Source organism: Thamnophis elegans, chromosome 12 (assembly GCF_009769535.1).
Source record: "Thamnophis elegans isolate rThaEle1 chromosome 12, rThaEle1.pri, whole genome shotgun sequence".
Taxonomy (NCBI): Eukaryota; Metazoa; Chordata; class Lepidosauria; order Squamata; family Colubridae; genus Thamnophis; species Thamnophis elegans.
This window is the reverse complement of record NC_045552.1, coordinates 51343893-51369977: the sequence shown is the minus strand read 5'-3', so window position 1 is coordinate 51369977 and position 26085 is coordinate 51343893. Positions and strand designations below refer to the sequence as shown.

Here is a 26085-nt window from a genome sequence, read left to right as displayed (position 1 = left end):
TTGTTTTGCAAGTGGGATGTGGAAATCCATCCAGGCTATGAATTTTTTTTTAAAAAAAACATACTAGTTAAACCCACCATACTAGTGGCTTGTTTCTCACATTGTGGCTTGGCGATACTCTGTGCAGGAATACATTAACAGAACATGCTAAGTATTGGCCAATAATTCATGCAAGGGATTATTGTCTTTATTCTGATTTGTCTTTGTGCTACAATAAGCTGCCTCACCTGGCGACTGGGAACACGGACAAAATAAGGATTAAAAAAGCAACTGGTACACTAAATTGCTCTCCAAACGAACAATTGTGATAATAACAGATGAGTAGCTTCTGTTTTGTTATCAAGTGGCAGCTGAACTTCAGTTGGCTGCAATCAATTCAAATAATCAGGTGTCTTTGCGGGGGAAAAAAATACTCTCAATTTGAGGCTTTGGGGGAAGAGGTGGGGATAATACAGTTATCCCCAATCATAAATATATTCAATCCATTCAATTCAGTCTGACTTCCTCTTCATCAGTTGGCAGCTTTCATCCAAGAGGGGAACATATTAAATACCCACATATATATTTCTTTATTTCTTAAAGCGTGCATGTGTATGTAGCACGGCATACGTTATTGAAATTTAGCATGATTGCTGTTCTTGCTATTCTTACGGGAACATAATAAATATCCAGATGTTTCTTTATTTTTTTTTCCTTTCGGAGCTCTGAATACAGTAGTCTTCAGCCATTTGGTGTAGTTGCTAATGCTGCTATTATTAATAATGACTGCTTCAGTATTTAATGCAAACAGGGATGAAAACAGGGGAATAAAAACTGATATGGAGGGGAATAAAATCCGATATGGAGTTATAGATAGCATACTTCCCTGATATATGAAAGGGTGGGTGGGTCTAAACAGGAATGTATTTTATCAGATGGTCTCAAGACCACAGAGAACACTGGGCAGTTGAAACAAAATAACCCATGCCAAACCATTTCTACATTGTTGTGAAGGAAAATATGTGTGTCCAGGAATGGAACTTAGGTTAGAAAAGTCAAGTTAACTTGAGTTAACTTGCCTTGAGTGTCAAGCTGAGTGTCCTCTTCTTCCTTCAGTGGTAAAATTCATTTTTTCTAAAACTACGGGTTCTGTGGGCGTGGCTTGGTGGGCGTGGCAGGGGAAGGATACTGCAAAATCTCCATTCCTTCCCCACTCCTCTTTTTCTGCCCAACCACTCAAGTTTCACCTGATATACAATCGAATCTAATTTATCCTCTTTCAAGACCAAGAAGCTAATTAAAGAATGTTGCTGTTAGTGCATGGAGATGTGTTTCGAAAAATTCTTGGACATGGTACCAAGTGTCCCAATGACAATGGTTTGGTTTGGTTTTGGTTTTGCCTTTATTTGTATGCCGCCCTTTTCCCTGAGGGGACTCAGGGCGGCTCACAATTCAGAAAGGGAGGGGGAAAAGACAAACAATAGACAATACAGCATGTTAAAAAGAACACAACAATCGCACAATTCGAGTGGGGCTACAATCTTAACCCCAGGCCAGCCGGGACAGCCAGATCTTTACAGCGGCGCGGAAGGACTGGAGGGTGGTGAGGGTATCACTGGGTATCACTGTTACATGGCCAGAATGCAATATTTCATGTTTTTTTTTCCTAGTTCTTTTTCTTTGACTCTGGCATCTCCTGGTACAGTGATATCAATAAACTGTATGCTTCAGACCTCTACAATCATGATTTCTGGTGTGTTGTATTCCAAATTATTATTATTATTATTATTATTATTATTATTATTATTATTATTATTATTGTTAGGTTAATCTTTGGTGAAATTCACAGCCTTTGGGGGTGGTTGGTAGCTCAACAGCTCGAGTCCTAACCAAGGACCTAGGAACTGTTAAGGTAACGTCGGAGGATATAAGCCAATGATGGCAAATCTTTTTTGGCTCACGTGCCAAAAACGGGAGGAGTGCAGGGGGGTTGTACGCGGGTGTGCCACACCCATAAGTGCATGCATGTGTGACCAGCACTCTCCCCACCCACTTTTGGCACACTTTTTCACCCTCCCCAGGTTCCAGAGGCTTTCTAGGAGCCTGGGGAGGATGAAAACAGCCTCTCCTGCCACCCTGGAGGCCCTCCGGAGGCTTCAGTAGCTTCCCTGAAGACTCCAGAGGGCAAAAAACGGTGCCATGGCCAAACCAAAAGTGACTTCATAAAGGCTCCAGAGGACGAAAAATGTCCCTACAAGCAAACCGGAAGTCCATTCCCAAACTTCGGTTTTACCCTGAGGGCCATTTGTTTGCAGTCCGGAACCTTCAAGGAAGCCTCCAGAGGGCAAAAGGTATCCTCAAAAGAAGGCCGAAGTCAACTGGCCAGCGCACGCATGCGCGCTGGAGCTAACTGGGCAACGCCCTGTGTGCCCTAACAAATGACTCCGAGTGCCACCTGTGGCACGCATGCCATAGTTTCGGCATCACGGATATAAGCTGCTCCAAGTAGGGTGTTTTTTTTTGTAAAATCAGAATGGTCAAGTCCGATAAATGTAGAAATAATAATTATTATATATACTTTATTCATTAAACATAAATTTCAGCAAACTGAAGATTCAAAAATGCATTACAAATACCAGTGATTGGTGCTAATGGTTGATATGGTTTGCTGCCAGCATCCTAGGTATTATTATTAATTCTCTCTCTCTCTCTCTCTCTCTCTCTCTCTCTCTCACACACACACACACACACACACACACACACACACACACACACACACACACACACACACATATATATATATATATATATATATATATATATATATATATTTCCAGTTTTTTAAAGAAAACAACTGATGTAGTTAGGTTTTCCAACCTGCATTAAATTCCTCTTTCAATATGAATTATATTAATGTCAGAGGCTTGTATTTCCAACAGCTTATCTCCGGCTGCAAGTGACAAATGAGGATAACAGGAGCACAAGAATGACAGGCCTAAAGTCCCTCCTTCAAAGAGCAGCACAGAATATGCCAGGTATTCATCAAGCTAAGCAGCCACCTTTTTTTTTTTTTTTTTTTTTGACATCCGTTTTTTTGACTGCCTGCCCCATAAAACTTGAAAACTGAAAAGTTGCTATCTGGCTGGCTGGCTGAGTGTAGCCTTTGTGGCAGGAAGGATAACATCTCCCCTGCTGGCTTTTAATAATAATAATAAACTTAGGGTAAAGAAGAATGCAGCAATCCCAAGACTATTAGGGTAAAACTTGTAAATCTTTGCAAAGAAGAATGAGAGGGGGGGACGGAGGGTGGAAGGAAGGAAGGAAGGAAGGAAGGAAGGAAGGAAGGAAGGAAGAAGGGAGGGAGGGAAGGAAGGAGGGAGGGAGAAGAAAGAAGAAAGGAAAGAAAAGAAAAGGGAAAGGTAAGGAAGGAAAGAAAAGGAAAGAGGGAAGGCGGAAAAGAAAGAAAAACGGGAGGGGAACGAAAGAAAGAAAGAAAGGAAGACAGAAAGAAAGAAAGAAAGAAAAGAAAGGAAAGAAGAAAGAAAGAAAGACGAAAGAAAGAAAGAAGAAAGAAAGAAAAAAGAACGAAGAAACAAAGGAAGGGGGTGAAGAATGGAAGGAAAATAGAGATATGAAGGAAGCAAGGAAGGAAGATGAGAAAAAATGAAAGGAAAAAATGGAGAGGGAGGGAGGAAGAAGGAAGGAAAGAAGGAAGGAAGATGAGAAAAAATGAAAGGAAAAAGGGAGGGAGGGAGGAAGAAGGAAGGAAAGAAGGAAGGAAGGAAGAAAAAGGAAGGGGAAGGAAAGGAAGAATGGAAGAAAAAAGGGAGGGAAGAAGAAAGAAAGGATGGAAGGAAAGAAAGAGAAAAAGGGAGGGAAGGAAGGAAAGGAGGGATGAAAAGAAAGAAAGAAAAAAAATAGGAAGAAAGAGGAAGGAAATAAGAAAAACAAGAAGGAAGAAAGAATTAAAGGAAAAAAGGGAGGGAGGGAGGGAGGGAGGGAGGGAGGGAGGGAGGGAGGGAAGGAAGGAAGGAAGGAAGGAAGGAAGGAAGGAAGGAAGGAAGGAAAAGGGAAATGGAAAGGAAGGGAGAGCAGTGTTTCTTCCATGCAAGAAATAATAGACATTGATGTTATTGCATGAATCCTAAATTTGTTGAAAAGGATAGTATATGTTGCCTACATGCAATGGCAAACAAGTGGAATACATTTCTTTCTTTCAGCAGCTTGTAATTCACTGGCAAATTCGTTTATAGGCTGAACCACCATGTGTACGTAACTGGGAATATGCATTCTTGAGCATGGGAGACTTTATCGCTTGATATCCTACATGACGTTTGGTCTTCAATTGGTTATTTGAGATCTTTTTTTTTTTTTTCCCTTCAGATGCTGGATCTCATTTTTCTCCAGTCTCACATTACGGGGTCTAGGAGTGGATTGTTAAGTTGCCCCCAGTCTTAGCCGCTTGAAAACCTGTGCACTTCAGCTCCCAGGATTCCCCAGACAGCAACGCTGGCTGAGGAATTCTGGCAGTTGAAATCCACGCGTCTTGAAAAATATTGAAGTAGATAATATTCTACTTGGAAAGAGAGTGAAACCAAAGTTGACAGATCTACCCTTGGTACGACAGGTGGGGTATATTTTCTTGTCCTTGTAAATTTTACAGTGTGTTTGTTTTGCAGATTGGCCTTCAATCGCTTATACGCTTTAAAAAAAACACCTTCCTCAATATCTTAGAAATAGTACCTTGACAAAGGATGAGACATTTTCCATTATTGATCTCTGAAACTTCAAAGCTCTTAGGTACTTACAGTTGTGCAGATGAATCTACATTTTCCCTGTGTCAATTTCACATATATTGATTTTTTTTTTTGCTACATCAAATGTCCTATGTCTTTTAAAAAACCCAAATAAGTCATTTATCATTTGCACTTTTTTCTAATATGTGTACTGTGGTAGGCAGCTTCCCCCTATGTTCAGAATCATACTTAATAGGCTCATTCTAAAAACACAAATTGTATGTACATGTGTGCAGAAAGTTGATGCCCCTTCCTTCCTCCCTCCCTCCTTTAATTTCAAAATGCATGTTTTATATAAAAGTTGAGGCAAGTATCGGTTGTCCCAAAGGTACTTCCCCCACCCCCCAAGAGGCAACTGGACTTTCTGGTTTTTCTTCAAAGACATTTTGCTTCTCATCCAAGAAGCTTCTTCAGCTCTGAAGCACCTTTGGGACAACCATGACCTGGATGACTGAGAATCTCCATAGGCAAGTATTGGTGGCTTTTAATAGGATTCTTCTTCATCTTCTTCTTCTGAATAAGACTGAGTAGACCATGGTTTGAGAGAACATCCTACCTTGATCTGAACCAACAAATTGTGCTGGATTTAAGTCCTATGCAACATCTTGGTTCAAAAGCAAAACGTTTTCTGGAGTTGAGTCTGCTCCTATAGTCTCACCCTCATCTTTTTAAGGATTGTACAGCTGTCCTCCAGAAGTGCAGCCAACCCAAGAGAAGTCACATTTGGTTGAAAGAGTTGCAACTGGTCTTCATCTTGAACACCTTCCTATGTTCTAAAGTCTGGTTTCCTCTTCAGTTCCAAGGAACTACAAGTGATCTCTATAGAATATGCCACAACTTAGCAGGTCATAATTTTTTAAAAAGGTAAATCTTAAAAGAATATGCATATTTTCACTACAAAAAACAATCCAGGAGAGAGAGGGAAGGAGAGAAAGAGAGAGAGAGAGAGAGAGAGAGAGAGAGAATGGGAGAGAGAGAATGACAGAGAAAGAGAGGTAGAGAGAGAATGAAAGAGAGAGAGAGAGAGAGAGAGAGAGAGAGATCATAGATAGATGATAGAGATAGATAGATAGATAGATAGATAGATAGATAGATAGATAGATAGATAGATAGGTAGGTAGGTAGGTAGGTAGGTAGGTAGGTAGGTAGGTAGGTAGGTAGGTAGGTAGGTAGGTAGGTAGGTAGGTAGGTAGATAGATAGATAGATAGATAGATAGATAGATAGATAGATAGATAGATAGATAGATAGATAGATAGATAGATAGTCACATTTGTGTGATGCTGTAAAAAATATACAATTTGGCATGGAAAAATGCCCAGAATATGTCCCTCTGTAGAAAATTGCTGGGCTTATGGGAAGAGAGGACATCTGAACCCTAGGCAGATGGGCAATTTAACCGAATTTAAACCATCTTCGTATATTCTTATGCAGAACGTTGGACCACCTGAGAATAATAAGGTGATGTAAGCCAAACTTTCCCATCATCAGAAGTGATATGTTCACAGATGGTCTTCTTTCCATTGTTTTATTGGTGCTGACCCAAGTTACTGTTGATTTATCCATCTGTCTTTGGCCTGCAATGCACGGCAAAAGCATAGCTAGGAAGCCTAAATCCATTACAGAAGTATTACATAGTTGGCTTGCATATATACCGAGGGTGGGGCATGATCCTCTATGAAACCGCTGACGTTTTAAATCAGCGTATTTAAAATAAGCAAACAAGCCTTTTCCTGGGTTAGAAATTAAAAAAAAATTGTCTATATGGAGCTGCCGGGATATTTATTTATAAGGGGAAAATATACAGACCAAACGTAATTTCTAATGTTGGATTTTCCCCTTTACCAGAGGGAGCTTCCTTGTGAAGTACTGTGAAGCTGTTACCATGGCAACTCCACTCCGCTGTACAGTAGAAGTCATTTTATGGCAGTACATTGGAAGCCATTTTAAGGCACAACAGGCTGTATTAAATCAATCAATCAATCAATCAATCTTAACAGAACACACACCCCAAGAAGTGTGAGGGGTGTCTTACCCCCCACAGTATTTGTTTCCAGAGAATAAGTCATCTGTGTACCAAGTTTGGTTGAAATTGCTCGAGGCGTTCAAGAGTTATGCACACAAACACACACACACACACACACACACACACACACACACGGTTTTGTTACCAGATTGGGTAACATCATTTGTCTTTGGGTTCTTTTATTTTGGTACTTTTTCAAATCCTGATGGAAATGATTGATTGAGTTAGTTTTCAGGTGAAAAATCCCATCTTGGAATACCCTGGTGTTCCTTGTCTCCATTTCTTTGTGGGATTTATCATAACTGTTATGGCTGCTTTCCAAGTATGTCAGATACTTAGCATGGGAAGTTAGGACCAAATTTGTTTTGGGTAAAACTTCCCCGCAAGTGTTAAAAGTTGTTTCCCGCCCCCTCCCCCCTTGAATCTAATGATTGTTCAATTGGTCCCAGGCAAAATCATTTTCTCTGCTATGTCCATCATGACTTTGCTTCTTCCTTACTTCCAGTCCCTGGGAGAAACAGCCTTACGTTGTCCTTAGCTTTCCCAGTCTTTCCTCCGTCGTTACGCTAACATTGCCCAAGGTCAGTTTGAAAGTGGAATAAACACTTTGCCATAAAGTCATGTAAAACATTGACTGCAGAGAAGGCGATGGAAGCAGGACCAGAAGATGCTGGCAGTTAGACCTTCATCTCAGCAACTGGAAAAGGCTCTAAGTCATAGTCATATCTGAATGGAAAATTGAACCAAGGTATTCTTATGTTCTTATGTGGTGGGTCAGTGACTAAGACGCTGAGCTTGTCGATCAGAAAGCTCTGCAGTTCAGCGGTTAAAATGTTCTTTAGAAGACCAGATCCGGAAGATGAAACTCAAATACTTTGGCCACCTAATGAAAAGGAAGGACTCCCTGGAGAAGAGCCTCATGCTGGGAATGATTGAGGGCAAAAGAAGAAGGGGACGACAGAGAATGAGGTGGCTGGATGGAGTCACCTTGAGCTTAAATGGACTCCAGAGGATGGTAGAGGACAGGAAGGCCTGGAGGAACGTTGTCCATGGGGTCACGATAGGTTGGACATGACTTTGCAACTAACAACAACAACATTTTTCCTAATTTTCCAGTTTAATCTCTCGTCCTGTTTGACTACCAGCTTCAAACCTAAATTTTATTTCAACCGCCTTTACCTTTGCTTTGTTGGAGATCAGCCAAACACAATTAGGTGCTGCTATGTAGAATTGTATGGTCCATCTCCAGAAGCATCCTGAACTAACCATGCTACTGCGCTTGAGTTGAAGAACATTTCAGCTCCTGTTTTATAAAGCAGAGACAATGCAGCCAATTGGATCCCTTATTATAAGTGGTGACACTTGGTAAGAACTCTGGGAGACCTTATAACAATATAGCAGTCCCCAAAGCTTGTTACAAATATTTAAAAACCGGGGCACTAAAACATATTTATCACCTGCCTTGTCATTTTAATCATGTTTACAAATGCATTTTGTTTTCAATTAAGTGAAGGTGAAGTCCTTTGCTGCCTGTCGCAAAGATAGTGCCGTCGTAATTACTCCCTTGCATGGTTTTATTACACTTAATTTTGCCGTTATCTCACATAATTATGCATTTCCAATTATGCTCCCCCCCTCTCTTTTACACACACATACACCCCGCTGTAGAGTTTCAAGGATTATTTAATTTGGAGCAATTTTAAGGAAGATCTCACAAGTTGAAAAACTCCCCGAGACAACAATATCATCTGTCTAAATATCCAAAGCAAGTTGGAAGGATTCCATGGCATCAAACAACAGGATCCAGATTTTTTTCCTTTGGGATAATTAACCATATAGACTGAATTGAAATTATGATGACTATTGACAAAATTAGATGGCACAATGTCAACATGAGAATAGCTGCATTGGCTGTAGTTCTTTTTTAAAAATATTTTTTTATTATAAACACTTATACACATTGACAGAAACATACATGACACTTACAAATAGCATCAGAACTACATGTTCCTTCTTACAGCAGATATCTATTGGTGCATCTTTACAAACACTATTTCCCTCTCCATAAATTCTAGTTTTACACTTATTTTACACTTATTTTTGCTTATCAGTCTATGCTTGGTTATTTGTATCAGACAGTCTTTGTTCTTCTACTAATACATGACTATTCCTACTTTTGTAAATCCTACTTTCCCTACATTCTTATCACTAATTCCCACTTCTTCTGTAATACAAACTACATTTTCCAAATTCTTATTTCCTATTTTTATCCTCTAACCACTTATACCATTTTCCCCAAGTTAAACAGTACTGTTTCCTCCTTTCCTTGAATTTCCTGGGTCAATTTATCCATCTCTGCATATTCTAAGATCTTCTGTATTGCCTATAGTTCTATACCCCTGATGGCATGTGAACCCATCTCTGCGGGCATGTGAACTGTCAGCAATACAGAAGATCTTAGAATATATATACAGTATATATTCTAATATATATGCATATATATATCATACTGTAAAATGTGATTGGTTGCTGTTTCCTTAATTGGCCATAAGAGGGAGCCAGAATGACTGTTAGCTCTCTTCTCTGTTAGATGCTGGGCTGATCTGATCTGAGTGTTTGTTTTGGAAGCTGGCCGTTAGAAAGTGCCGTGAGCTATTGTAAATTTTGCAACTGTTAGCAAACTTTGAGTACTGAACTGATTATATGATACTGGACTATGTTATTTGGATTATCCCTTAACTGAAAGACGTTGATGACTGACTGTCTTAACCGTGTATGACTTGGACTGTTGATGGACTCTATTTCCACGAAAGTAAAAGCCTACTTAAACTGCAGTATCTCTGTATGCCGGTTTGTGTGTTCTCCAACACAATTCTAACAACGCTTCTCTGAACGTACTCGCTCACCCAACGGGGAGCATACCTAACTATATTTATCTATCTATCTATCTATCTATCTATCTATCTATCTATCTATCTATCTATCTATCTATATATATATATATATATATATATATATATATTTTAAAGTCACAACCCCTGGTATGCCCAAATATGGGAGGAAGGTCACACTTCCATTCTCTGTCCTTCGGCTCGTCACAAGAGACCATCCAGACAGAAACCCAGTATTTTTTACTGTTGCCTTTTTGTTACATTTGTTATATTTATGCTGATAAATAAATAAAGGGAGACTAGTATAGATCTATTTCAATATTTGGGCACACCAGGGGTTGTGACTTTAAATATATACCTTTCACCCTGGCCTGGCTGATAAGGAGTCGAGCCCTGTAGCTCAATGGTTAACACATCTGCCTTAGAGGCAATAGAGCACAGGTTCGATTCCCAGCAAGGGTATGGCTAGCTGATGAGAGCTAAATAGCTTGAAATAGATCTATACTAGTCTCCCTTTATTTATTTATCAGCATAAATATAACATATCTATATATCTATATATCTATGTGTGTGTATGTAATGTATGTATGTATGTGTGTGTATGTGTGTGTATGTATGAATGTGTGTGTGTGTGTGTGTATGTGTGTGTGTGTGTATATATATATATATATATATATATATATATATATATATATATATATATATATATATCTTACAAATTAGATTATTAAGGAGTCAATTATATAATTAGTACCTAATAATGGCATTTTTCTGGATCATTTCTTTCAAACAGAACCTAGTTGTAATTAGATTGCATTAATGCATTACGATTAAGCTTCTGCGAAAAGCCGCTTGACTTGTAATCATGCCTACATGAGCTAACAGGGATACATGGCAGGAGTTAATGCTTCCTTTTCTTCCCTGTCCCGTCTCCATGCTGCTTGTCTTTAATCATGAGGCTTGTGTTTCCTGCGCACATTACAGAATCAAAAGAAGGAGATATTTCAAAGCAAAGCGGGAAAACAGTTCATGTTCATACACGATAATGAGGACGAGAGCTTGAAAGATCTGGTGACACGGCTTGCTCTTTGTCTCCTGTTGCAAATGCATCAGCCTGGGTCACCAGGGTGCTTCCTTTCCCCCCATATTTCTCAGCTAAAGGAAAGTTATCCAGAGTAAAAGTATATATCTCTGCTCTTCTTCAGGCCGGTACTGTAGAAGATCTCTCTTAACCTTCTCTACAGCGTTGGTGGAACTGAGTAGGTTTAGTGCATTTTTCCCCAAATGCAGTTTGTTGTTGTTATTCAGTCACTAAGCTGTGTCCCCATGACCCCATGGGCCACAACCTGGACCACTCCTCTATCTGTCTCCTGGAGTCCATCTAAATCCATGTCATTGCATTGATGACACTATTTAACCATCTCATCCCCTACCATCCCGTTTTCTTTTTTCTTCCCCAACATCAGAGATAGATGATAGATAGATAGATGATAGATAGATAGATAGATAGATAGATAGATAGATAGATAGATGATAGATAGATAGATAGATAGATAGATAGATAGATAGATAGATAGATAGATAGAGAGAGAGAGAGAGAGAGAGAGAGATAGGTAGGTAGGTAGGTAGGTAGATAGATATGATGATGATACATAAATAGATAGATGATAGATATACAGAGATGGAATAGATGATAGATGATAGATGGTAGATGATAGATGATAGATGATAGATGATAGATGATAGATGATAGATAGACAGACAGAGATGATGATGATGATGATGATGATGATGATGATGATGATGATGATACATAAATAGATAGATGATAGATATACAGAGATGGATTAGGTATGTATGTATGTATGTATGTATGTATGTGGGTGGGTGGGTAGGTAGATGGATGGATGGATGGATGGATGGATGGATGGATGGATGATAGATGGATGGATGGATGGATGATAGATGGATGGATGGATAGATATGGAGGGAAGGGAGGGAGGGAGGAAAAACAAATGGAACAATAAATAGATGAGAGAGAGGGGGGAGAGAGAGAGAGATCATAGGTAGATGATACAGACAGACAGACAGAAGTTAGTTGTAATGATGTGTGAGAATGATCTTGAAGGAGGAAGAGTTGCAGGCTAGACAACCCTCCATGCCAAAGATATCTCAGCTTGCAGAAGAAGACAAGGTTTAGTAAGCAATTCAGAAGTGACCATCTCCAGTTTCCTGGAGAGTAAAATTAAATTGAAGGAAGGAAAACGTGCTTGCAAACTTTTAAGATTCTGGTACTAAACTAACCTTACAATAAAGATAGTATTAGTAGTAGGCATGGTTCTCACAAGGTTAACATTAGTTTATGATTTCTGACTGCAAATTATAATTGTTTGCCAGAATGGACGCTTTAATTGTACATGCAAGTTCTTTCAATGGGGATGACTTCTTTCTTTTGCCAGATCCTTTTTGGCAAAACTTAACTTTTCAAATGCTGCCCACGGACAAGCTTTCTCAACTACAGCCTCGGCTACGGCCAAAGCTTTCCAAGCTGCCTATGATCCTCCTTCCAAAAAGACGTTAATGTATCTTGGAATGCATTTAAAGCAATTGCGGTCCCTCTCCTTTATACAGAGAACTCGTCTTGACCAAATTTGAAGCCTGGGGATGGGGGAAGAAACATTGAAACACTCTGTTAAAATTTAATAGCTGATATGAGATCATGTAGCTGTGTGTGAAAACATTAGGAGGAGCGAGGAACAATCTTTTCTGTTGTACACAAGTAATGTGCAGAGCTCGCAGCTGGAACGGAATACAGATTGTTAGTCACCACAGTGTTTCAAGTCATTCTCTGGCAAGGGAGGATACTAAGGGCAGTGAGAGAGAGAGAGAAAGAGGGAGTAATTTGTCAGGTGAATTCAAGGAACTTCTGTTCCCTGCATCTTGCCATTCCCTGCCTCATATATTTCAGTGTTACTATCCTGTTTTATAAAATAAAAAAGAGAGAGTGTGTGTGAGAGAGTGAAATAGCTCCAGCTTTGCTTTTGAAATCAGTCTAGGGAGCAGCAAATGGAAGGAGTGAAGGAAGAATAGTTGAGGGCTTGTAAGGAGGGAGATAGATAGATGATAGCTAGCTGATTAGATAGATAGATAGATAGATAGATAGATAGATAGATAGATAGATAGATAGATAGATAGATAGATAGATAGATAAGAGAGATAGATAGATAGAGAGATCGATAGATAACAATAGATAGGTAGATAGATAGATAGATAGATAGATAGATAGATAGATAGATAGATAGATAGATAAAGATAGATAGATAGATAGATAGATAGATAGATAGATAGATAGATAGATGAATAGATATAGATATAGAGATATATAGATGATAGATGGAGATAATAGATAGTGAGAGAGAGAGAGATAGACAGAGACAGAGATGATTGATTGATGATTGATGGATGAGTGATAAGTGAATGATAGAGAGAGAAAAAATGGCTGGCTGACTGGATAAATTGACAGATGGATGGATAGTTAGATTGATTAATTGATGATGAATAGATAGATAGATTGACAAACAGAAAGACAGGTGAATGGGCACAGACAATCAGGCTAAAACAGATGGGAGGCACTTTGAGATTTGATGGAAAACCAGTTTTCAAGGTCTTGCAAAAAGCCTTGGGGTTTAGGGTGAATCTAATTTCTAGGGACATGAGGCTCCAGAAGACAGGCAGAAAACATGATCACATACAACATTGAGATGCTTAGAGCCTTGAATATTAATTAGGGCTCTAGAAGCTCAACTAGAAACTTCTGACACAATTGTTCAGATCAAGAACAAGAAATAAATCCTGATTACTATTAAAATGACATGATTTAACTATGCTAAAAGTGCCATCCTGTGTCTCTTATCATATGGACATTTATTCCACAAAATTGAAAAAAAAGATAATGTGCGCTTGCTGCCTGCCTGCCTGCCTGCCTATCTACCTACCTACCTACCTACCTACCTACCTACCTACCTACCTACCTACCTACCTATCTATTGATCCATCTAGCTCTCTCTCCCTCCTTTTCTCCCTCCCTCTCCCTCCAAATCTATCTGTCTGTCTGTCTGCCCACCCACCCACCCACCCATCCATTCATCTATATCTCCATTTAGCTCTCCATCCATCCATCCTATCGTCTGTCTGTCTGTCTGTCTGTCTGTCTGTCTGTCTGTCTGTCTGTCTGTCTGTCTGTCTGTCTATCTATCTATCTATCTATCTATCTATCTATCTATCTATCTATCTATCTATCTAATCTACAATTTTAAATCTTCCCCTTACATGCTTGCGGAACAGATGACATACTAGATGGTTGAAGCTTTGAATAGCATTATATGATCCTGATGCTCTTCTTCTAACATTACTTTGATTTATTTCCTTCTTTCATTTATGTTCAGTGATGATAAAATAAAGGCGGAAAAGGTGCATCATAACGTGAAGCGTGTTTTTCCCTTCCAGGTGTTCATCTGTCATGAGGCATATTTTCACTTTTCCCCCCTTGGTGAGGGGGATAAAATTTCTATCCTTTACTGCATCCCCCAGCAATTTGTGTAGTCTTCATCTAGAGCCAAACCAAGGAAGATCCATCAAGTTCAATGAGAGCTTCCTTACATGCCAAACCTGAACTATGGCAGCTATGAACAATACTTGTCTTAGCACCAAATCTGATTCAAATTCTGCAGAACCAGAAGACATCTTGACTTTAACCAAATAATATCTTTCCTCTGGCATATTGAGAGCCAAGGCCCATCTTCTTATTGTAATAGTGGTTCAAGGTGTTGGTTTTTGTCTTCAGGGCATGGAACCAGGTTATCTGAGGAAACATCTCACTCCATTGGAATTAGCCTGCTGTACCCACACTAGCTGAATGGGCATTTGGTCAAGGAATTGTCAACTTATAAAGTATTTGCACATCTGTTATGAAGCTGCCATGGTGAGCGCATTTCATGCATACCTTCAGCTAGAGTCAGATCTCATATTACTACAGTAGGCTTGTGAGGTGTGCACCTCATTGGAGAATGTGATTTATGACACAGACTGAGAGGAGGGAAGAAACAGGAGCAAAGTTCAGCCATAATTTAAATGGGGTCAGATCCGACTGCAATAGGGTATTGCCGAAATGATGTTCCTAATAAATGACTGGATTTCTTTTGAAACTTAGCTTGAGGCTCATGAATTAATTAGAGCATCTTTCAGAAGCCTGACAGGAATCCCAACTGGTGGGTTCCGGAAGGGCCTTTTCTCCCAGGATTTCTCCCTCTGGAACATTTTGTCTAGTGGTGGGATTCAACCTGTGTAACAACCAGTTGGCTGCCAATAGGTACACATGTTAAAGAGTGTTTGAAAACAACTCTAAAATGTACCTTCTACTGCAGCCCCAGTGAGTAAAACAGCTGTCATGCCAATCAGCTGAGCTTCAAACAAAGGAAATATAAGACAGAGTAGCACAGGGGCATGTGGGCAGGGCCAACTGATTGCCAGAACTATTGGTTCGTGCTAACCGGTCCAACCAGTTGAATCCCATCCCTGGTTGTGTCCTCAAGATGAGATCTGCACCCACCCTCCTGACCTCCCATAAAGCCATGGCTATGCCAATTAGCTTGCAGCCCCTGTGGGGTATGTCATTGTAGAGGTAGTTAATGAATTAAGAAGACTCCAACCTCCTCCCCATATCCATCTTGCTCCCTTCCTCCCCAACTTCACCACTTTTACTTCAAATATAATGTTATTATTTACTGTTTTCATATTTTATGTTGGTGTTTAACAGAATAGAAGAGTTGGAAGGGACTTTGGATGTCTTTTAGTCCAACCCCCTGACAAGTAACGGGAGCTCACTCCATTACACAGCGCTAGGGATTCGAACCGCTGAACTACGACCTTTCTGATCAACAAACTCAGCATCTTAGCCATTGAGCCACCGCATCCCTTAATTGTTCTTACTATCAAGAAATTTATCCTTAGTTCTAGCTTACTTCTCTCCTCAGTTAGTTTCCATCCATGTTTCTCATCTTGCCTTCAGGGGTTTAGGAAAATGGCAAACATTGGAGAAAGTTGTGAGAAAGAAAAGACAGACTCTCAAAAGGGAGTGATAAGGGAGTGGACAAAGAAACAGATTAAATCTGTATATCTTTAGATTATCCCTGTGTTTTTTTTTTCCTTGTTCAAATCTTTCCAGGAAATGTAAAGGCCAATAATTAAGACAAGCAGAATTCCTCAGAAGGATCTGGGGAAAATCTCTGTGTAGAGGAGAAGGATCTTATGACTGTAGCTGGCGAAGAAGATATGTGGCATTAGGGACCCAAAGCTATTAAGAGAGATTAAGAAGTTGTGACAGTGCAAGATTGAGATGTAGATCTCAGGTGTAAAGGTATGAATGTGGCTTCATTTAGCCATGAAGATCATCACCCTCATCATCTCCTTCCCCCCTCCCTTTGACCCCCTCCCCAAAGGCTTAAAACATTGGTCCAAATTGATATATGTATACTTCCAATGAAGTTTATGCTGATTATCTTAATGGGTTGTTTTTACATCATGCTTAATTGCCAGGCATTAACGGGATGGAAAGGGGCTGGTTTATCTCTCCACATCTCATCTTCTAATCCAATCCCCTTATCAACCCTACACCATTTCAGACAAGTGACTGTCCAGTTTTTTTCTTAAAAACCTCCCGAGTGGAAAGACCCACAATTTCTGGAGGCAAGTCGTTCCACTGGTTAATTGTTTTAACTGCCTGAAAATTTGGTTTAATTTGGTTTCATCGATTCAATGTAAGCCAGCTAGAGTTACTTCAGCAAGATGGGTGGCATATAGAGTTAATAAACAAACAAATAAGTAAAGAGGAGTGTGTCCCATTATAATGTTATTTCTAAACTCGATCAATACTGAAAACACTGATCACAAGGCAGAAGAGAGAGACCACCTTCCTTCCTGTCTACCCATGTCTCTTCCTCCCTCCCACATGCCAAAATCCATCTTGTCTTAGGTTGATCAGATTGCCCATGCTCTCGGATCAATGGTTGGCAATTTGCAAGCTGTACTGCAGATAAAGTTGTCACATTTTGGCAGCCCAATCGCTGCCACTCAGCAGAGCAGATAGGTCCCCTTTCAGGCAGATGAAGGGAGAGAAGGGAGAGAAATGTAAAAGGTGTATTTGGGGGAATAGAATAAAAAGAGGAGTGGAGTGGAGTGGAATGGAATGGAATGGAATTCTTTATTGACCAAGTTTGATTGCACACCCAAGGAATTTGTCTTTGGTGCAGATCAGTGGTGGTTTTCAAAAATTGTGGGAACCTACTCTGTGGGTGTGGCCTCCTTTGTGGGAGTGGCTTGCCACCCATGTGACCGAATGGGAGTGGCTTGCCGCCCATGTGACCGGATATGAAATTATGAATTAGTACTTAGGTTGGTCCAAGTAGCTATTCAGAAATTCTGGCATTGAAGCATGCAAGTCTTAAAGCTGTCAAGTTACAAGATCTTTGCCAGTGGTGGGTTTCAAAAAAAAATTTGGAACCTCTTCTGTAGGTGTGGCCTGCTTTCCGGATCCACTGGTGGAACCTCTTCTAACCAGTTTGGTAGATTTGACGAACCGGTTCTACCGAACAGGTGCGAACTGGTAGGAACCCACCTCTGGTACAGATGCTCTCAGTGTACATAAAAATACAAGATATGTTCATCAAGAATCATAAGGTACAATACAGTGGTGGGATTCAAATAATTTAACAACCAGTCCTCTGCCCTAATGACCAGCTGGGTAGGCGTGGCTTGGTAGTCTTGTGACTGGGTGGGTGTGGCCAAGTCAATGTCACTCAGGTCAATGGGCGCTTCCCCTTAGCTGTTACAATGGTAATAAGGGTTAACTGGAGAGGCAGTTTCTGTAAGCAGGGCAATAAAGATTAGGCTAGAAAAAACACCAGAATGTTTCCTTCCTGCCTTCCTTACAGGATTAGCCCTGTAAAGTGGGGAAAAAAAACAAAAGGAGATTTCTTCCAACAACCGGTTCTCCGAACTACTTAGAAAGTTACCAACCGGTTCTCCCGAATAGGTGCGAACTGGCTGAATCCCACCACCGGTACAACACTTAATGATAGTAATAGGGTGCAAATAAGCAATCAGGAAACAATCAATATCACTCTAAATCTTAAGGATACAAGCAACAAAGTTACAGTCCTGCAGTCATAAGTGGGAGGAGATGGGTGATAGGAACGATGAAGAGATTAATAGTAATAGTAATGCAGCCTTAGTGAATAGTTTGACAGTGTTGAGAGAATTATTTGTTTAGGAGAGTGATGGCATTTGGGAAAAAACCTGTCCTTGTGTCTATTTGTCTTGGTATGCAGTGCTTTATAGCGTAGTTTTGAGGGTAGGAGTTATAGCAATAGCAATAGTAGTTAGACTTATATACCGCTTCATAGGGCTTTCAGCCCTCTCTAAGCGGTTTACAGAGTCAGCATATCGCCCCCACAGTCTGGGTCCTCATTTCACCCACCTCGGAAGGATGGAAGGCTGAGTCAACCTTGAGCCGGTGAGATTAGAACCGCTGAACTGCAGATAACAGTCAGCTGAAGTGGCCTGAAGCACTGCACCCTAACCACTGCGCCACCTCGGCTCGGAGTTATGTCTGGGAACTGAAAAGGTAGACCAGCTTTTGGGAGCAAAAGAGTGCATGGATACTGTTTTCAGTATTCATTCAAGACGCCCGTAACAGCCAGGGACAGAAAGGGAGTCACTATAACATTAGGATGAGAATCATGAGGGAGAAAGGGAAGAAGTTTCTTTTGAGGAGCAGAGTAGGCTCACAGTCAGCCCAGCGAAATTGTTTTTTATAATTCCTCCAATTTGTTCCTCTTAATGAAACAGCATAAGGTTTCGAGTGAGCGTTAATTAACATTGTCTAACAATCCTGCCTGGTTTTTTTTAAAAAAAAGGTTTCCTTGCCCAGATCGATGGTAGACAGCATGGGGATCAACTGGCATTACTGGGACTTTACAAAATTACTTTTTTTTTCTTTTAAAAAAAAAATCCTGGATTTATCAATTGCACAGTCACCTATTCACCGATCTCCATGATACATTTTATCTCCTGGAAGATAAGACAGAAACCAGTTGATTAATGCAAGAGCTCTCCATTGCATTAGCTTAAGCCAGTAAACTCTGACCATTAATAATTACGATATTGCCATTATCCCCATCCGATGACCATAAAAAAATCTATATAATTTTTAATACTAGACCAACAATCAAGAAGTAAACCATATCCCCACACTGGCAATTAAAGAGAAAGAACAAACTGATGATTATATTATATGGGAATCATTCTACCGATGGTTAGAGAATAAATATAAGAATTAGAAATAAAAGTGGATGAGTGAAATATGGAATATGCATTAATAGAGTTAATAAAGGGAATAGAGTTAAATAAATCAAGAAGAGGATTGTTAGATTATTAGACCTTGAAGGTATTGAGAATAGAATAGTAGACTAAATAATGAATATGACTGTAAATCTTAATTGCTATTGCACAAAGCATTTGTACCCAGAAGACACAATGTTTGGTGGAAGGTGGACTGTTTGTATTAAAATTAAATTTAAAAATTCTACAAAGAAGAAGAAGAAGAAGGAGGAGGAGGAGGAGGAGGAGGAGGAGGAGGAGGAGGAGGAGGAGGAGGAGGACGAGGAGCAGGAGGAGGAGGAGGAGGAGGAGGAGGAGGAGGAGGAGGAGAAGAAGAAGAAGAAGAAGAAGAAGAAGAAGAAGAAGAAGAAGAAGAAGAAGAAGAAGAAGAAGTAGTAGTAGTAGTAGTAGTAGTAGTAGTAGTAGTAGTAGTAGTAGTAGTAATAAAAAACCATATCCCAGTCAAGGAACTACCAACTCAGACAAACCACAGAATAGTCAACAACAACCTACAAGAACACTCTCACCAACACTGACAGGGCAAGACACTAGCAAATAAAAAGAGAACAAACTGTATTCCCTTGTAGCACTGATGATGTTACCTAGTTGGGTCATGAAATGCCTTGAAGAAAACCACCAAGCTCAGAAAGCACCAAGCACCAAATACCGTGTTTTCCCAAAAATAAGACCAGGTTTTATATTATAGTTTGCTCCAAAAGATGCATTAGGGCTTATTTTTCTGGTTAGGTCTTAATATGGGAGAATTGTGTCTGTCTGGCTGATGATCTTAACAGGGGCTTATTTTGGGGGTAGGACTCATATTAGGAGCATCCTAAAAATCATGCTAGGGTTTATTTTTTGGTAGGGTCTTATTTTCAGGAAAAACAGGGTAAATAAATGAGATAATGCCTGCCCTACCAAAAAGGGCCTTGCAAGCTACTTTATATTAACAGGGAGGTAAACCCATTCCCTTCTAGCACTGATGTTGTTACCTATCTTGGTAATGAAACATCCGTGAGCAAACAACCAAGCTCACACAGCATTAGGGGCCACATTAAACTGTCGGGGTTCCAAATAGCATCCAAAAGTAAATCAGAGGCCAAGGCAAAATACTGCTCAAAGTTCCAATTTATTAAGAGATTTACCAGATTGGCACATCTGGTAAAACCCGAATCTGAAAGCTTCCCGGTTTTCCCCACCAAGTTGAAATTTCAAGATCTGCCCCCCCCCCCCAAACACCCACAAGTCCATCACATGGTCCAATCTTCCACTGCCATACTGGCAGTTTCCTCCCATCCAGTTCCGGTCAGGTGCAGAGGTGCGAAGGCAAAGGATGACCTTGGCTTTCTAGAAAGAATGTTGTTATGACTACATTGCATCTCACTCCTAAAATCCCACCCACCCCCCATTTTCCCACAATAGAAAATGCATATTAGAATAATAGAAAGTGTGGCAGGCCAAAGAGCCAAAAGAAAAGATGGCTGCAGGCCTGACATGAACATTATTTTACTCTAGAATTTTAAAGATGGTATATGTCCTGTTTTGCTTTCCCTTTTTTCTTCTCCTTCTTTTCCCGGAGATTGTTATCTCCAGTCCTTGCTGAAGGAGAAAAGGGAGAAGCAATGCCAGTGAACTTGTTGTCTACTTCTTGACACTGGAGATTGAACCTTCCTTCTCCTTGGGTGAATTGTTCCACACGAATAAAAGCCCTGATAAGATCAAGTTTGCAATCGTGCATTGATTTATAAAGGCGTTCAGCTGGAATTTAATTCCCACCCCACACTAAAATTAAGTAAATGTACTTCAGCATGGGATGGGCTACCATATGCCTTTATTTGATATATGTTAAATACTGAAAGATGGTTACTGTCAAGCTTCATTTGTTTTTGGACATTCACATATTCTAGTGTGAATTGATAACAACACAAGGGAATTTAAACCAAGAACCACATTATGGTGCATGCAGCCATCCTCAAAATCTTGGATTTTCCCCCCTGGAATCATTCTGAAGGTTTTTGCTGAGTTGCAAATGTTTTTTTTTTAATATAATAAAAAGTCTTATACTTTAAAGATGTAGGAAAAAAGATGCAGGGATGTGTGTGTGTGTGTGTGTGTGTTGCCAGGCACTTGTATGGGCATGACTTGGTGGGCATGGCAGGGGAAGGATACTGCAAAATCCCCATTCCCTCCCCACTCCAGGGGAAGGATATTGCAAAATCTCCATTCCCAGCCCACTCTGGGGTCAATCAGAGGTGGCATTTGCCGGTTCTCAGAACTGCTCAAAATTTCTGCTATCGGTTCTCCAGAACCTGTCAGAACCCGCTGGATGTCACCCCTGGGTATAGGGTCTCCCAGTTGAGCAGGGAATTGGACTAGAAGACCTCCAAAGTCCCTTCTAGCTCTGTTGGACTAGAAGACCTCCAAAGTCCCTTCCAACTCTGTCATTCTGTGCTGGCTTTTATTTAAGTGCAATGAGAAATAAATGAAGACTATGTGGTGCTTCCTGTCCAACCTCAGTTGTGGTCCTCATTTATTTTTGAGCATGGACTGAGCCAAGATCAAATAGATGTCACTTTCTTTTTGTCCTCCATTCATCTCCTAGATGCTGGCATCAAATTTGCAATATTTTCTACAGCATTTGATGCAGTAGGACATCTGGTGACCGTGGTTAAGTATTTCCTTTGTCAGGGAATTACAGAGAACTGGCCACAAAAAAAAAATGAATATGGATAATGAGAAGAGAAATTATTCTCCACATCATGTTTCAAGCAGCCAGTGAAATCTCAGTGCCTGTGAAAAGAATAAAGGAACTTGTTATGTTCCTGGAGATGGGAAATGGAGTTGTGTGCTTGGTGGAATAGCAATAGCAATAGCAATAGCAGTAGACTTATATACCGCTTCATAGGGCTTTCAGCCCTCTCTAAGCGGTTTACAGAGAGTCAGCATATTGCCCCCAACAATCTGGGTCCTCATTTTACCCACCTCGGAAGGATGGAAGGCTGAGTCAACCCTGAGCCGGTGAGATTTGAACCGCTGAACTGCTGATCTAGCAGTAGCCTGCAGTGCTGCATTTAACCACTGCGCCACCTTGGCTCCTAAACTTTTAGGAATGTTCCTAAACTTTGCCTACAACTGTGCACAATATCTGTATTTATAAATAGAATGGAATGGAATAGAATAGAATAGAATAAAATAAATAAATAAATAAATAGAATGGAATAGAATAGAATAGAATAGAATAGAATAGAATAGAATAGAATAGAATAGAATAGAATAGAATAGAATACAATACAATACGGAATGGAGTGGAGTGGAGTGGAGTGGAGTGGAGTAGAGTAGAGTAGAGTAGAATAGAATAGAATAGAATAGAATAGAATAGAATAGAATAGAATAGAATAGAATAGAATAGAATAAGGGATGGGATGGGATGGGATGGGATATTAGAATAAGGAATTGGAATAAGGAATTAGAATAGAATAGGAATAGGAATAGAACACAACACAACACAACACAACACACTTTATTTGGCCAAGTGTGATTGGACACACAAGGAATTTGTTTCTAGTGCATACGTTCTCAGTATACATACAAGCAACAAATTGATAAATCATAAATCATAAGATATAATCAACAACTGATAGTCATAAGATATCAATATCTTAGGAAATAGGTAATAGGAAAAGTGCATAGGCAAATACTATAAAATGCAAACACATCATAAGAGAATGCCTTTAAAAGGAAAACATCCCTCCCTCCCTCCCTCCCTCCTTCTATCTTATATTCTCTTCCCTGTGTTTTTTTAACTGCGTTTGTTAAACAGCAGTCATCTTCCTCCTGATATTTCCTACGTATGCCCAGCCCCTTTGATTTGGACTTTGCTTCAAAAGATCCTAACTTCAGATGGAGCAGACCTGGGCGCATTACACAGTGCAATGCTCCTACTAGGACTGAGCTATGTCTGTCATTTCTAATTGAATGACTCCGTGTTATGGGGTTCTGAGTTCAATAAACCCCGCGTTAGTGGCAGCGACGAGCTGAAAGCCAGACCTCGCCGTTCATGTTTTCCACCAGAGTTGCACATCTCACACATACCGTTATTCCACATGAACAAACTCTGGAATCAAGAAAGGGGTATGCAAGTTTGGCCCAGCAATTCCCCTGTTGATGTAGCATTTCATTTATTTAGCAACATTCTCATGTGATTACCTGGGATCCGCATTTTACTTTCTTCTTTCTACATCTTCACGTTTTGTTCATGTTTCATTTGTTTCACAATGTACTTTACAAAGCAGTAGTAGGAAAGTATAGATGAGTGTCCTTCGTTGGAGAATCTTTTACTCCAACTATCAGATACAGTAGTGGCCAAAATTGTGGAAACCTTTTGGGAAAAGTGTACGGTATGTTTGACGTTTGATGGCTAACAACACCACTTTTGTTTTGAAGTAGTACCATGAAATAACATATCAATGGAAAGATAATTTAACCAAGAATGCAATGCAACAATGCAGGACAAGAAACAATGGATGAAAACTAATCCAGGAGAGAAACAACCTGGAATTAAGGATAGACTTCCTAACAGTGAGGACAATTAACTGGTGGAACAGGTCTCCTTCATAAGTTGTGGGTGCTTCACCACTGGAGATTTTTAAGAAGAGCCTGGACAGTCACTTGTCTGAAATGGTATTGTGTCTCGGTTTAGTGTCTCCTGCTTGAGCAGAACTTGGACTAGAAGACCTCCAGGTTGTCTTCCTGCTCTATTCAGATTGAAGTTTGATAGATGATAGATGATAGATGATAGATGATAGATGATAGATGATAGATGATAGATGATAGATGATAGATGATAGATGATAGATGATAGATGATAGATGATAGATGATAGATGATAGATGATAGATGATAGATGATAGATGATAGATGATAGATGATAGATGATAGATGATAGATGATAGAAGATAGAAGATAGAAGATAGATGATGGATGGATGGATGGATGGATGGATGGATGGATGGATGGAAGTGTGTGTGGATAGGATAGATAGATAGATAGATAGATAGATAGATAGATAGATGATAGATAGATAGATAGATAGATAGATAGATAGATAGATAGATAGATAGATAGATAGATGGATGATAGGTAGATAGATGGATGGATGGATGGATGGATGGATATAGAGGTCTGAGTGTGTGTAGATAGATAGATAGATAGATAGATAGATAGATAGATAGATAGATGGATGGATGGATGGATGGATGGATGGATGGATGGATGGATGCAGGTGTGTGTGTGTAGATAGATAGATAGATAGATAGATAGATAGATAGATAGATAGATAGATAGATAGATAGATAGATAGATAGATGATAGATGGATGGATGTAGAGGTGTGAATGTGTATAGATAGATAGATAGATAGATAGATAGATAGATAGATAGATAGATAGATAGATAGATAGGAGTGTGGGGAAGATAAAGAGGGGGAGAGAGAGAAAGAGAAAGAAAGAAAGAGAGAGAGAGAGAGAGAGAGAGAGAGAGAGAGAAAGAGAAAGAAAGGAAAAAAAACAGATATGGCACAGAGGAAAATAAAGCTAGCATAGACAAAGAGCAGACCTAATCGAAAGGCTGATTCATAGCTTAGTTCCTTGTGTTCTGTTCTCCAAAGATATGTACATGCCACTTGGAAATCATAAACACGCTTTACACCATGTCTTTTTCTTTTGACTCTAAAGCTCCTGGAAGGAAGGGTGGGAAAATGAAAGAGACAAGAAGCAACACCAGAGATGTCCTTTAACACATTCATGCCTTAAATGGCAGTAATGGCCATGACTGTGGCTCTGTCTTGCCTTCCTCCTCCTGACGCCTCTGTCTGTTTTATGTTAGAAAAGATAAGGGAGATGCAAACATTTTCACAGTTTGGGTCTGTGTGCGCAGGAATACTCAATTTATTTCTGGAACCACAAGCAGCAAGGGTTATAATAGAATCCGCAGTATTATGAAAAGTGAAAGAAATGATAGTTTGCAAGCTGTGAAAATAGTTTTTGAATAATTTAGTACCCCTATAATTTACTTCAGGGAGTCCTTTCCCCCTTCCCTCCAGTTATGTCACTTTCTTTTCATTTCATTTTATTTTAAATCAAAGACGTTAATCTGGGCTTTTGCCTGGAAATGCAACGGGACCATTTTAAAAGCATGTGGGAGACAGAGAATGAGAGATAGATAGAGAAAAACAGAGAGAAAGAGAGAGAGAGAAGAAAAAGAGAGAGGGAGTGAGAGAAGGGGAGGGGGAGAGAGAATGAGAGAAAGAGCGAGAGAGAGAATGAGACAGAGAGAGAAACAGGGAGAAACAAGAGACAGAAGAGAAAGAGAGAGAGAATAAGAGAGAGGGGGAGGGGAGAATGAGAGAAAGAGAGAAAAAGAGAGAGAAGAGAAAGAGAGAGAATGAAAGAGAGAAACAGAGGGAAACAGAGAGAGAAGAGAATGAGAGAGTGGAGTGGAGGGGGAGAGAATGAGAGAAAGAGAGAAAGAGAGAGAAGAGAAAGAGAGAGAGAATGAGAGAAAGAAACAGAGGGAAACAGAGAGAGAAGAGAATGAGAGAGAGGAGTGGAGGGGGAAAGAATGAGACAAAGAGAGAAAGAGAGAGAGAGAAGAGAATGAGAGAATCAGAGGGAAACAGAGAGAGAGAAGAGAATGAGAGAGAGGAGTGGAGGGGAGAGAGAATGAGAGAAAGAGAGAAAGAGAGAGAGAGAAGAGAAAGAGAGAATGAGAGAGAGAGAAACAAAGGGAAACAGAGAGAGAAGAGAATGAGAGAGAGGAGTGGAGGGGGAGAGAATGAGAGAAAGAGAGAAAGAGAGAGAGAGAAGAGAATGAGAGAATCAGAGGGAAACAGATAGAGAGAAGAGATTGAGAGAGAGGAGTGGAGGGGAGAGAGAATGAGAGAAAGAGAGAAAGGTAGAGGGAT

At 40.0% G+C, this 26085-nt stretch overlaps 1 protein-coding gene across 1 annotated transcript in view; it reads left to right on the top strand.

Moving 5' to 3' along the window:
• Positions 1 to 26085, top strand: part of PCDH11X (protocadherin 11 X-linked) — a 747920-nt gene that overhangs the window by 477258 nt on the left and 244577 nt on the right. The window contains exon 5 of the mRNA XM_032228039.1: positions 3367 to 3398. Coding sequence (XP_032083930.1) covers positions 3367 to 3398 — 32 coding nt within the window. The remainder of the gene's footprint in view (positions 1 to 3366; positions 3399 to 26085) is intronic.